The sequence below is a fragment of the Protopterus annectens genome, chromosome 7.part0 (assembly GCF_019279795.1).
Source record: "Protopterus annectens isolate FY-2018-M chromosome 7.part0, PAN1.0, whole genome shotgun sequence".
Classification (NCBI taxonomy): Eukaryota; Metazoa; Chordata; order Ceratodontiformes; family Protopteridae; genus Protopterus; species Protopterus annectens.
The window spans coordinates 1,152,752,457-1,152,766,664 of NC_056739.1; the positions used below are offsets into that span (position 1 = coordinate 1,152,752,457).

The 14,208-nt window shown below is 39.3% G+C and overlaps 1 protein-coding gene across 1 annotated transcript in view; it reads right to left on the reverse strand.

Annotated features, from left to right (window-relative positions):
• Window positions 1-14,208, reverse strand: part of LOC122806918 — a 269,512-nt gene that overhangs the window by 49,630 nt on the left and 205,674 nt on the right. Inside the window, exon 4 of the mRNA XM_044077736.1 lies at window positions 430-577. Coding sequence (XP_043933671.1) covers window positions 430-577 — 148 coding nt within the window. The remainder of the gene's footprint in view (window positions 1-429; window positions 578-14,208) is intronic.

Consider the following 14,208-nt stretch of genomic DNA (forward strand, 5'->3'; position numbering starts at 1 on the left):
GGGGCGGTTTAAGTGAGTTAGGGCGCGGGTCAGGTGAGTGTGCGATAGTGATGGACCTTAGGGTTAGGGTTAGGGCAGGGTCAGTTGGTAGATATTAGTGTCTTTATAGTGACATATTAGCATTATTTGTGTTTTCAGGATTTTGACTTTCAGGATTTTGCATTTTCGACATTTTGCATTTTCAGTCATTAGTTTTCAGGATTTTGACTTTCAGGCTTATAGTGTTTCAGGATTCTAATAGGGAACCATATATATATATATATATATATATATATATATATATATATATATATATATATATATATAGAGAGAGAGAGAGAGAGAATATAAACATAAACACACACATACATATATGCATATCTGAATATATAGTTTGCAGGAGGTCATGTTTTTGACATTTCATTAGTAAGTTATGACAATGCAGCATACCTTTTCAACCCTAAATTGCTGCTTAATTGGCTCTTTTTTCTTTTGATGAAGCACAACAGCCCACCAAGCATTCCAGCTGCAACTGCAATACCAAGCATTACAAAGATGATTACTTCAGAGGTTTGTTTATTATGCGGCTGTTCATGTCCTACAGAAATGAAGAGAAAGTGGCAGTTTTAGCACCACAGTTCAAACATTTAAAGGAAGATAATGATTCTTATTGAAGCAAAAGTTATTTTACATGTTGATCTGTTACTGCTTGATCTTTGTCCGCAATTGCCAGAACTTTACCAACTGAACTTCAAGACTTCCCCTTTGAAACACTTTTCAGTGTTACATGCCTTCATATACATACAGTGTAGCAATCAACAAACACACACACACACACACACACACACACACACACACACACACACACACACACACACACACACACACACACACACATATATATATATATATATATATATATAGATAGATAGATAGATATAGATACAGACAGAAATATATGTGTTTGTGTGTGTATATATATATATATATATATATATATATATATATATATATATATATATATATATACATATACAGTTTACTGTCACAATCAGGAAATTAACTTGTGCATTTAATCATGCTGTCAAAATATAATGTTGAAAATAAAAATGGTTTTACATGTCAATTCTGATCCATGTTAAAACTGTGTGTTTGGTATTCAATGTTTTGAAAATGTGACCATTGAAGTGCATTTGCTATCCAGATATCGGTATTACAGATTCACTAAGTTTAATTTCGATTTAAAAAGACTTTGAAACCATAAATTTAGTTTAACGTTACTGAAAGAAGTCCATTTCTGGATTTTGATAGTAAACCTATGTATACACAGACACACACACACACACACACACACACACACACACACACACACACACACACACACACACACACACACACACACACACACACACACGACCAGTCAAACAGGCATGCAGGCTAGTAGGCATGCATAAAGATAAATTATTAATTTCTAGAGCTGCAGTAACCACATGCCTACGCATTAGATCATTTCCTTCTCTCTCTCAGTAAATAACATATCAATTTCATTCCCTACAGCCATAGAAAATATACAAACACACACCTAAACAGAAAAGACAGTGAAGCAAATAGTTATATTCTTTATATGCATTATCCTAAAAGAATTTACAGATAATGATTCCGACAAGAACACATTTATCATTTGATCACTGCTGCAGCTGTATTAGCTATATGAGTTGTATCTTGCACAGGATATGACATCCAGCCAACTTCCAAAGCTTAAGGGCACCTTAAATTTATCCAGATCAATGACAGCTTGAACAGTCATGCAATATTAATGGTCTGGGCACCAAGCCCTTCAGAGCTTTCACGCCAACTGAAAGAGGCAAACTAGACCCTTGAAAGAGGACAATGCTAGGTAAATAAAAATTGACATCCACGTACAAAAACAAAGAGGATGAAGGGAGGGAGGGCCTACTGCAGCAGTGATTATACGTACATCTACTGTTACGGTAAATTTTCTTACACAACTATACTGTTTGATTACTCCTGCAGTAGGTTTAGCTGTTTGGGTAGTTTACCATAGTTTATACAGGCCGGAAGGAGGCAACTTGAGGTCCAGGAGTCCCTGGAGAATGGTTCTAGCAAACGCTGCTCTAGACCTTTAAAAAGAGTCTAGTCTGCAGTGCTTTGTAAAAGTATGCACAGAATAACAAGGTGCTGTCAGTAGAATGCTTCTGGATTCTATCCCTTTCCAAAAAGCCACCGATGACATTTATTTATTTATTTATATACATTTGTTTACCAGGAAATTCTGACAGGACATAGGTCCTTTTTCAGCGGAGGCCTAGGGAGAAAAGCTCCACAAATAATGAATGAGCAACATACATGAGTAAATTGAGGTTACAGTAAAGAACATGACATGCAATAAAAACAGAACAATAGGTGCATGTAAGAAAACTTGAGTGATTAGTAGATGTAGACTTAGCAATATCTGAGTAAATGAGCAATTAGTACATAAGGTCTAATATGCTCAGTAGCAGGTAATAAGACCTCAGACAGATATACTTTTTTTTTTTTTTTTTTTGAGTCAGGATTAGAACAAGGACAGAGCCAGTGCATTTTTAGATGTGGCTTAAGTGCAGTCTTGAAGAGACTGCTGGAAGGTAGTGTGGTTATAAGGGGGGAGGTTATTCCATAGTTTGGATATGGCATAGGAGAATAGAGCTGCTCCTGCTGAGTTTTTGGCTTTGGTGATGAGAAGTAGATTTTTGCTTTTGGAGCGTAGGAGTCTAGAGGGGCAGTAGGGTTGGAGAAGGTTTTGTAGTGATGGGATTTTATGAGGATGGTTTACTAGTTTGTGGGCAAATGAGAGTTGATTCAGGTGAAGAAGTTGTGGGAGTTCAAGCCAGTCTAGTTCTGTAAGTGAGATACAGTGGTGGCTGTGGTAGGATCCACCTGTAACAAATTTTGCAGTTTTATTGTAGCAGGCAATGAGCCTGTTTAGGTCAGACTGTCTAAGGTTGGTAAGTATTGGAGAAGCATAGAGTAAGGTGTAGATTAGTTGGGAATTGGAAATGGAAGTTCTGGCTGTCTTGGTTAGGTATTGTTTGTTGCAGTACTAACACTCAAAAGAACCGAAGTTTTGTCTTGCCGCGTGTATATCATTGCCTGGTGTATCCTGTCTTGAGATTTCCTGAATTTTCTGACTGTTGACATCAACACTTTCTCTCCACCCCACCTGCCTCTTACTACCTCACCACTTCCCTCCTAAGTCCCTTAACCTCCTCTCTATTACATCCAACAGGCCACACCTATCATGCACTCTCCTATTCCTAAAACCTTTATTTCTACTTCCTTCCTCATCCTTCTTCTACTTTCTCTATACCATGCCACCTCCAATACTCACTTCCATCTACACCCTCCACCTCTGCCTCCCCACCTCCCCATACAACACACTTCCACAACATCTCAGCCTCTTTAGTTCCCTCCCATCCTTCCCTCCTCTTCAAAGTAAAACTTCTCCCAATCACTACTAAATATTACAAACCCAGACCTTTTAATTGCCAGACACTTCTATGTACAAACCAAAACTTATTCCTTATCTCACTTACCTCTGCTTAGCCGGTGACATTCACCCTAATCCAGGACCAAACTTCTCTCTACTAACCACACTAGCTCCCACAATAATTTCACCAATAAATACCTCAAATTCCTCACCATCAGCACCCAAAGCCTAAAAAATAAAATAACCCACTTTCATGCCTGGCTCACTCACAACTCACCTGACATTGTAGCCATCTCTGAAACCTGGCTAAAACCTCACATAAGTGACTCTGAATTCCTTCCCCTTGGATTTCAATCACTTCGATCTGACCGCCTAAGTACTCGAGGTGGCGGTGTAAAACTAGTCTACTCCAACCAGCTGTCCTTTACTCCATATCCTAACCCCATCCCTTCTTTCAATAATGCTGAACGTGTAGCAGGCCTTCTAAAAATTAACAATCATAAAAGCATCTGCTTCATTTCCCTCTATATTCCTCCAGGTAACAACACCAACACCCTTGAAGACATCCTGTCCTGGGCCTCCTCAAATATTAAACTGGAAACTTACATATTGGGTGATGTAAATATAGACTGGAACAAAATCAACAACCCTAACCCCACTATGTCAATCAATCTATTTAACTACACTCAACTTACTAACACCATCACTAGACCCAACAAAACCAACCCCCCCAGGCTCCATACTTGACTGGATCCTAGTATCCCATCCCAATAAAGTGATACAATTTGGTGTCATATCAGACGCATTAGGAGACCACCTCCCTGCCTTCACCTATCGAGCTTCCCTCACCCCCCCCACACTCCCATCAGTTTATCCACATTTGAAACCTCTCTAACTTTAACCCTACTACTTTTTCTGATTCATTCAGGAATACCAATTGGAACCCCCTGAAAACTCTTCCATTAGACTCAGCTGTTGACTTTTTCAATTCAACTTTCTTAAATGTCCTTAACTCCCTAGCTCCAGTAAGAACAAAAAGAGTAAAAACTAAGACTACCTCGTGACTTACCAAAGACACCAAAAAGATTATGCTACAAAGAGATAAAACCTGGAAAATATACCTCCAAAATAAACAACCATCTTACTTAAATACAAACAACTAAGAAACCTTGGCAAAAAACATGTTATCAAAGATAAAAAGTCCTACTACATCAAAATGCAAATAAATCATGCAAAAAATCCCCCAAAAAGTTTGTAACTCTATCAACTGTCTCCTTAGGCCAGGTACTAAAAACAATCCCTGCCCCGACACCAGCAAATCTGACCTTTAAATTGCCTCACTATTCAACACCTTCTTCATCACTTCTGTTGCTGAGCTAACCAAGACCTTTACCAACAACAACCCTTAATCCCACCCCAACTAAACATCCTCTCCCTCTTCTCCCTCTTCTCCCTCCCTACTTTCAAACTCAAACCCATCTCCACCTACCAAATAAAGCAACTACTCTCTAAACTAAAGCCTTGCTCCAATGCCCCCAACAACATTCCCTCCTCCTTCTTAAAAATAGCCTCCAATGGTATTGCTCTTCCTATTAGCATCCTGATCAATAGATCCCTACTTGAATCCTATGTACCCAAACTATGACGCTCTGCATATATTCTTCCACTTCACAAGGGTGGCAAAAACTGTAACGTATCTAATTTCCACCCCATAGCCATCCTTTCCCCTCTCTCTAAACTCCTTGAAAAATGCATCCACCTTCAGCTCTTGCCATTCCTTACCAAACACCAGCTACTCTCTCCTACCCAACATGGCTTCCGCCCAGGACATAGTACCAATACCGCCCTTCTCTCCTTCTTACATACTGTCAATTTAGCCCGTGACTCCGGTAATTTAGTATCCTCAGTTCTGCTGGACTTATCTAAAGCTTTTGATACCATCTCCCACACTCACTTTCTAAATCATCTGTCTAATCTCAATCTCTCCCATAAAACTCTCTCTTGGTTCTCCAGCTATCTTTCTGACAGGTCCCAGGCTGTCAAATGGGGCCAGGGCACCTCCACCTTCCATCCTACCCCCACTGGAGTACCCCAAGGATCCATACTTGGCCCAATTCTAGTCAACATCTTTATTAACGACTTTTACAAGGCCATACCCAATACTAAAATTGTTCAATATGCTGACGATTCTACTTTGATCTGCTGCACATCCAACTTAACAGATCTCCAACTACTGACACAAACAGCCTTCTCAACTACCGAAAGATGGATGCTCCAAAATCACCTCTCGTTAAATGCTAACAAAACTAAAATCCTTCTGTTCTCTCCTTCTAAGTCCTCCCCTATTGATAAAAACTCATTCCAAATAATCAGCCATAACACCTCCATTTTAGAGGTCATTCCCTCCGCCAAACATCTTGGTGTAACCATTGATGAACACCTAAAATTTAATACTCACGTTCAGCTAAACATAAAGAAAACCCACATAAAACTCAGCCTACTTTATAGAAACAACCACTTCCTCTCTCCTGCTACCAGACTAACTCTCGCTACTACTTATCTCCTTCCCTCTCTACTGTATGGCGCCCCTCTGCTTACTAATTTATCCTCCTCACTATCCTCCATACTAGAAGTATGTTACAATAAAATCTCCAGATTTGCTACCAAAGCCAAATCTTCCTCTCATCACTGTTCCTCCCTTCACTCATTAAACTGGCTTGAACTCCATAACCAATTCGACTTTCGCCAAATCATGACTGCCTATAGACTACTATTCCAACCTACCAAGTGCCCTGCACTATCCAATATCCTACAACCATAGAACACTTAGATCGACCCACCAAAACCTAATCACCATCAAAAATCACAAGTGCCCAGCTGGTCAACTTCTGCTTTCCTTCACCTTAGCCAAAAAATGGAATGCTCTTCCCTCCACTCTTAGGACCTGCGATAACCTTGAAAACTTTAAAACTCCTCTTCATTCTCACCTTTACTCAAACAGGAAATGCAACTGTACTCTTCACCCTATACCTCTCAAGATCTCCTCCACTTTTACTCCTGGTTAACCTCTCACCTAGCTAACCTTGCTCATTTGTATTTTGTATATATAACTATAAAACATTAAAATCTAGCCTCAAGGCCATTTACCTGTCTTTTACACCTAATCAAAATTGTAATTGTTTGTTTTTTTATGAATGCTACCTGTTTATTTGTCATTAATGCCAAGTTCCTTAGTAATTATTCATGTAACTATGTATTGTTGGAGCTTTTCTCCCCGGGCCTTCACTGAAAATGGGCTCCCCGAGCCCAGTGGACCTCCCCGGTTATCAAACTGGAATAAATAAATAAATAAATAAATAAATAAATAAATAAATATACAATGCATCAATTTTTTTGTGTACTTTTTTATGGTAAGAGATATATGAATGTCAAATCTGAGATTGTTGTCTATCTCCACTCTAAGAAGTTTGGTGTGATCTGATAGGGAGATGCCGGTGTTGTCTTTGGCAAGAATATTGAAGTGGGGGGAAGTTTAAATAGATTTGGAGGGCTGGAAGATGAGGAGTTTGGTTTTGCCAGGATTGAGTATTCTGGGCATTGGTCAGCCAGCTTTCTACTGATGAGAATGATTCTTGTGTGATCTTTTGGAGTTTTGGTAAAGTGTGGGTAGAGCAGATTAGGGTGGAGTCATATGCATATTGTATGAGAGAAGCATGTTTGGTAGAGGTATGTAGGTTGTTAGTGAATAGAGAGAATAGTAGGGGTCCAAGGATGGAGCCTTGGGGGACACTGAGTGTAACGGGGAGACGAGGAGATAGGTTATCTTTCCAAACAACTGATTGTTGGCGGCCAGTCAGATAACTGTGGAACCAGTTGGTGGCTGCATGGGAAAAGGGATGATTAGTGAGAATGGAGAGTAGTATTTTGTGAGATACCATGTCAAAAGCCATTGATAGATCCAGAAATATAGCAGAGGAGAACAAACCATTGTTTCTATGAAGAAGGATGGTGTTGGTGAAAGAGAGCAAGGCAGTAGTAGTACTGTGATATAGCGTGAAGCCATGTTGGGTTTTGGAGATGAGATTATTAGCTAGAGGTAGTTTAGGACCTGAGAGTTAATGCATTTCTCAAGTATCTTGGAGAGTGGGGAAAGGATGGTGATGGGGTGGTAATTGGAAAGGTCAGTGGAGGAGCCTCCTTTGTAGAGAGGAATGATGTATGATATTTTCCACAGAGAGGGTACATAGCTTTCTGATATGGAGTGGTTAATTAATATGGAAATTGGATAGGCGAGGGCATCGGCTGCTATTTTTAGGTATTCTGAGGGAAGGTTGTCAGCTGCAAGTTTTGTGGGCTTAAGTTTTGACAGAAATCTTTGTATATAGAAAGTGGGTATTGAGGAGAAGGTGAAAGCATGGGATGGAGAATTAAGGTTAGGAGTGGGGGGAGTGGATGAGGGGTATTGTTGTTTGGCTAAGTTTAGAATGGTTTGTTGAAAGAGTCTGCAATATTGCTGGAGGAGGGGGGAATGGTGGACGGATGGTGTCTACTTTACCTAGGTAGAGGATGGAGTTTATTGTGGGCAAGAATTGTTTGGGGTTGTGGTGGAAAGAGTTTAGTGTGGACTGATTACGTTTTTTTTTCTGTTTTTATCTGCTTTTTTACTTTATTGTGCAATTCAAGGAAAGATTACCTAGCAGTGGGTTGTTTTTTAGGTGCCACTGTTCCCAAGCCTTGTCTCTGATTTTTATTAGTTCCTGTGTGCTTTTGTGTAGCCAGGGGAGATCTTCGTTCTGACTCTGGCATTTCTTAAGGGGCATGGGTGCTTAGGATGTTGAGGAAAGTGCGGTTGAAGAAGTGGACTGCTTCATCTAGATTGAGGTATTTTAGTGGTGTCCAGTTACATTTTTGGAGGGATAAAAGAGTGGGGGTTGAAATTAGCCTTGTTATTGATTTGTCTCAGGATAATGGGCTTAAAACTATTAACATGGCATTTTAGGAGGAATGTTGGGGAATGGTCACTGAGGCTGTCAGGTAGACAGCCTACTATGTAAGAGTGAGGGTCTTTGTTAACTAGTATCCCATCAAGGATGGTGTGATTGTTAGGGTTTTTATTTATACCGGTAGGTGATTGTATTAGTTGGGAGAAACCATGAAGATTTAGGTGTATGGTTGGATGACTGTTACTACAGGGTAGCCAGTTGATATTAAAGTCACCGAGGATGATGGTTTCCTGGGGTAGAGAAAGATTGGCCCAATTCAGGAGGTTTTCTAGGGGAGGTATATTTTTGCCTGGTGGGAAATGTCAGCCAAATGATGTTGATAGTTTTATTTGGATTTCTTTTGAGATTAGCATATAAGATTTCTTCATTCCCGATCTGGGGAGCAGATTTTTTGAGGGTTTGGATGTTGAGGTGGTGTTTAAAATTAGTGCTACACTGCCTCCTTTCTTGGATAGTCTGTCTGCACGAAGGATGCTGTAGCCAGAAGGAAGTATTTTCTCACTTTTGATGTGAGGTTTGAGCCAGGTTTCAGTTAAGATGAGAATATCAGGGGAGTATAAGTTTATGGTGGCATGTAGGTTTTGAGTTTTATTATATATGCTTTTGATGTTTAGACACAAGATAAAGAGGTCAGATGGCTTTTTGTTGGAAGTGATTAGAGATATGGGGGGTTGTAAAGAGTTTGAGTTGGGGTTAGAAGTGGTGAGATCAGGGTTTGGGTGGATGAGGGTTAATTTAGAGAGGGTAGCAATCATTCATTTTGTATAGGTAATAATGAACCTGTCATATTTTAGGGATAATTTTTGTTTAAAAGTAGTAGGCATTTGGTAATTGAGTGGATGCATTGGGATGATGTTTTTGCTGGCGGGGGAATGTAGTTATAGAGTGGGTGTTGGAAGGAAGTTGATATGAGGGTGTAGTGAAGATGGTTGGGAGTGACTATTGTGGAGTCCTGGTATGATGTAAAGTGATATACTGATGAAGGGTTTGGTTGACCTGAAAGCTTTGTTTTATTAAGCACTTGTTCAGTATCAGCGTTGCTTGGTTTGTTTCATTCTGCATCCAGTTTTGGTCTTATTAACTAAGCTTTGTTCTGCAACTGTTTGCCTTTTTTGAGAATGATGTAAAGTGAGCAAGAAGAATGCAGGTAAGAAATGTAATCATATTAGGTAATAGCATGACTGTGTCAGATGTGTGATATGAGAAAAAGAGAGCTGTACGGGGGTGGAGAGGAGCTGAGAGGTTTGTTCTGATTGGTGAAAGGTTATGGGAGTGGCTATAGGTTAAGATAAATGTAGACCTACTTGGGGGGGGGAGTGGGATTTGGGGGCAGGGTGGGTTGTGAAGTGAGCCCATGCATAACACTGGCGAATGGAGTGGGGCCTTAACCCCCAAGCAAAGGATTGCAAGGTAAATATTTTACTAGACAGTGCTATCTTTATCTTGTTAAGTTTCAGGTTTTAGCAGAGAATTCTGGTATGGAAGGGCAGGAAGAGTGGAGGAATGGAGATTTTTGGAGAGGGAGATAGAGGAGAACTCAGCGCTGGCCCGATCAAGTGTGCACTACCCTTTTAGAATAAGCAGAGGATGTTAAACATGCACTTTGTTTTTTTTTTTGTAGGTTTAGAAGTAGCACTGGATAGGAGCTTGTGGAGGCGATAGTCAGCTGGTCTTGGGTGGATGGGGGCCAAGTAAGCCAGGCAGTTGAACAGGGAAACTGTTAGGGAGAGAATAGAGTACAGAGGTTAGGATTTATGTTTTTGGCAGTCTAGGGTGAAAGAGTTAAAGTACAGGTTTATTGGGGTCCAGTTCAGTGAAAATAGTGGATAGGAGCACCCTAGTAAACTAGCAAATGCAGTTCATTCACTGTGGTCAACAGTAGCTTAGGATGACACGCTTGGCTATCTATGCAATGCAATATGCAATATTAAATATAGCCAATCCATACATAATAGTGGCACAGGCACTAGGTTACAGTTAATAATACAGCTACTGTTACAGTCACCAGTTCAGGAGTGGAGTATAACTTATCATGAGGTTTGGTTAGAGAACGGGTGCTAATACATCTGTATATTGGAAGCGTCTATCGCTATCTAGACATTGCCGCTGTTCTAAGCCCTTGCAAACACATGTAACATCCACATAGGTTTTTCTATGCAGTATCAATATATGCACCTATAAACATGTTTAGAGACCTACAAACTGCAAAACACCAATCTGCTCGACCACAACCAATAAAATCAAAAAGAGCAAGGTAGATGGAACGGAGTACGCCAGCTATATTTCCACAAAAAAGTTTTTATTATTGCACAACCACGAAATGTGGAGTCTGTTTTTCGTGGTTGTGCAATAATAAAAACTTTTTTGTGGAAATATAGCTGACGTACTCCGTTCCATCTACCTTGCTCTTTTTATGTTTAGAGACCTGCTTTACACAATGCGGTCACACAGATGCAGATTTGGTAGGCTATCTAGTCTAATGTGACCAATACAGTTGTAAATAACAGTTTAACAGTAAAACAGATAAAAACGGGTAATAACACATAAATATTTATGAGGTATGCGCACTTGATCAGGTCGCCAATTTAAAAATGGCGCCTTGAATGGGGAAGTATATGTAAGGTTGGTTGGGGAGGAGCTATAGCCTTGTAGAATTGTAGTTAGTAATTTTAAACCCCCAAGTAAAGGATTTAACAGAATGCACCTTGACCTGGCCTAAAATGTGCATGTTATGATTGTTATAACACAAGGAGACAGCATGGGACAACCATTTGGAAATAGTCTGCTTTGAGACAGGTTGCCCTTTTTACTTACCTTCATAAGGAGTGAATAACTTATCAGAGATTCTAAAGGTTTTAATTCTGTCAAGATAATATCTGAGTTGTCTGTGTACATGATTAATGTTCCTCATATTCTCATTTGATGCAAGCAAAAACTTTAATACACGAGCCTGACACTTAAGAATTCTGAAAATGTGTGGCACAAGGATACACATTTTTTCCCCAAAATCTATCAAAAGCCTTCCCATCCTTATCATAGGGGAGGGATTAGCATTTACCAAATGTTTAGTAGCAGCAGGATTTGTCAAGGAAATCACCGCAGGGTAAGATCTGCCAAAATAAAAAATTGTAAGACTTAGGTCTGCAGGATGCTTGTCATTTATGTTACAGGCTGCAATAGAAAAATCCTACAATGCTTGGGCTGTGAAATTCCTACTTCCACAATCATGCAATTGGAAATATTTTCCCAACTACAAAACAATAAATTTAAGCTGTGGATGTAACTTTGTCTGATCATTCTGGTGGAATCCAAAGTGTCTGATATGTTCCAAAAACTAAAGAAATTCTATAGTATTTTTCCAAGCAACTTTGAAAGATCGGGACTCATATTGGTGAGTTCCATAATGTGCAGATTGAATTGCTGAAAGTCTGGACTTACATGTACTATGTCTGTACTTGCTATTTCACAGAATATTCCCTTTTCTTCGACCTTTGTTGATTTCAGAGTTGGTATATATAAGTTTGTGAAGTGTGTGTGTGTGTGTGTGTGTGTGTGGGGGGGGGGGTAGTGTGCCCCCATGCAAAAACAAAGTTTTATATTTGCTGTTCTGCATTTTCTGTCTTTTATTTACTTTGGCTTGCTGAGACTTGGCATTTCAAGTCCTGACATTTAAAGTGGTATACAGCATTTTGAAGAAACCACATTGAAGACTATACAAAAGACAATCATAGTAAGCTAGAGGAAGAGGGAGACCCAGATGGAATTAAACCCCGTATCTGATAACACCAATAGGAATCAAGACATTACCAAAGAAGGAAACACATGGACTCTTAATGGTTTCACTATTTACAACTTCAGTCAAACAGAATTAAGCAAGGAGCACTTCACCCTTTTGGAAAAAGGCTTTAAATTTATTCCAAAAACAAAAGGGAACAGAGCACAAACAATGTTGGATATGAAAACATTTATTAGGAAAATGAACTTGGAAATACTATATTTTAGAGAAGGAATAGGTTTTGACCCCAATAATAGGCAGACAAACAACGACCAAGGTATATTGAAGAACAAATCCACCTTCAACCCCCCTATTCAGACACAGTTAAAAAATTTTGAAAAAATCATGGAGGAAGCCATAGTGAAGGCAGATAAAAAGGTGGGGTACAGAGACAACTTGGACAAAATGGAAAAAGAAAAATTAACAGAATTAAGGACAGACAATAGGATTAGGGTAATGAAGCCCGACAAGGGTGGGGGGGTCGTAGTTATGGATGTAACGGAATACGACGGAAAAATGAATGACATTTTGATGGATCAAACTAAATATAAAGTTGTATCTAGAAATGAAATTAATTTAGCATACAAGAAGATAGACATAGCCTTGGAGAACATGGTTATGGAAGAATTGTTTGATAGTAAGATGTTCCTATTTTTAAAGAAAGACAAACCCAGGATACCAATAATCTTCGGCATCCCAAAAATACATAAAGATAAGGTAAACCCACCTCTTAGACCTATAGTGTCAGCGGAATGTTCTAAAACTAACCCACTAGCAAAATTTGTAGACACTAAAACCAAACACATATGGCTTAACAAGGAGGCCATACTAAGGGATTCTTGGGATTTAATGAGAAACTTAAGTCCGGAGTTGTTTGAAGATGATTTAAAACTGGTCACCATTGATGTGGTGGACCTTTTTGGATCCATACCTTACGATGAGGGGACTAAAATGTTTGAGGAGGAAATATTTAAGGACCACATATTAACACAGGAAGACAAGATAGTGTGCACAGGCTTAATGGACCTCATACTAAGGAACAACTTTTTGACCCATAATGGGGAATACTTTCAACAAGTACAGGGAGTAGCGATGGGGGCAGCCTGTGCACCTACCTTTGCAAACCTGGTCCTGGCAAACTGGGAAGAGAAATACATCTTTCAGACAGAATATTTTGGGCACTGTAAGATGTATAGACGTTTCCTCGACGACATTATAATTTTTTGGAAAGGTAATCTAAACGAATTAGATGACTTCATCAAATACTTGGGGGAAACGACCTCATTTTTAAGGTTTACTCATAATATTTCCCACGAAAAAATTGCTTATCTGGATGTGGAGATTATGAAAAAAGGCAAAACATTTGAAACCAGGGTATACAGAAAGGAAACATATGTAAATTCATTCTTACATTACGAAAGTAGCCACCCAAGTCATTGTAAGAAGAATCTGGTCAAGGGGCAATTAGTAAGGGGCTCAAGGATGACCAGTGAGGATTCGGAATTCAAAGAGGAATGTGATAGATTGGAAATAATGTTTCTCGAAAGAGGATATCCAAGAACATTCATCGATGAAATAAGAAAAGAGGTAACCCTGGGAAGAAAAGGAAGATTCAGACCAATAAAAGGGGAAAAAGAAGTTGAACAAAATAAGGAAGGTGACGTTACAGATGGTCCACCCAATTATCAACATGGATTGGTTTTAGAATATAATGCTTTGAACATTAAAGTAAAAGAGACATTTCAAAAGGAATGGGACAAATTCAGGGCATTGACAGACTTAAAAGGGTTACCAAACATGACGCCTAGAGTAATATACAAAAATCCTAGGAATATTAAATGTATTTTAGAAACAGGTAACAATCTTAGGAAGGGGGATAGATCCAACCCACTTAAATTAGGTACATATAAATGTGGTAGGTGCAGGCAATGCGACTCCATACTTAATGAAGAAAAGATTTTTTT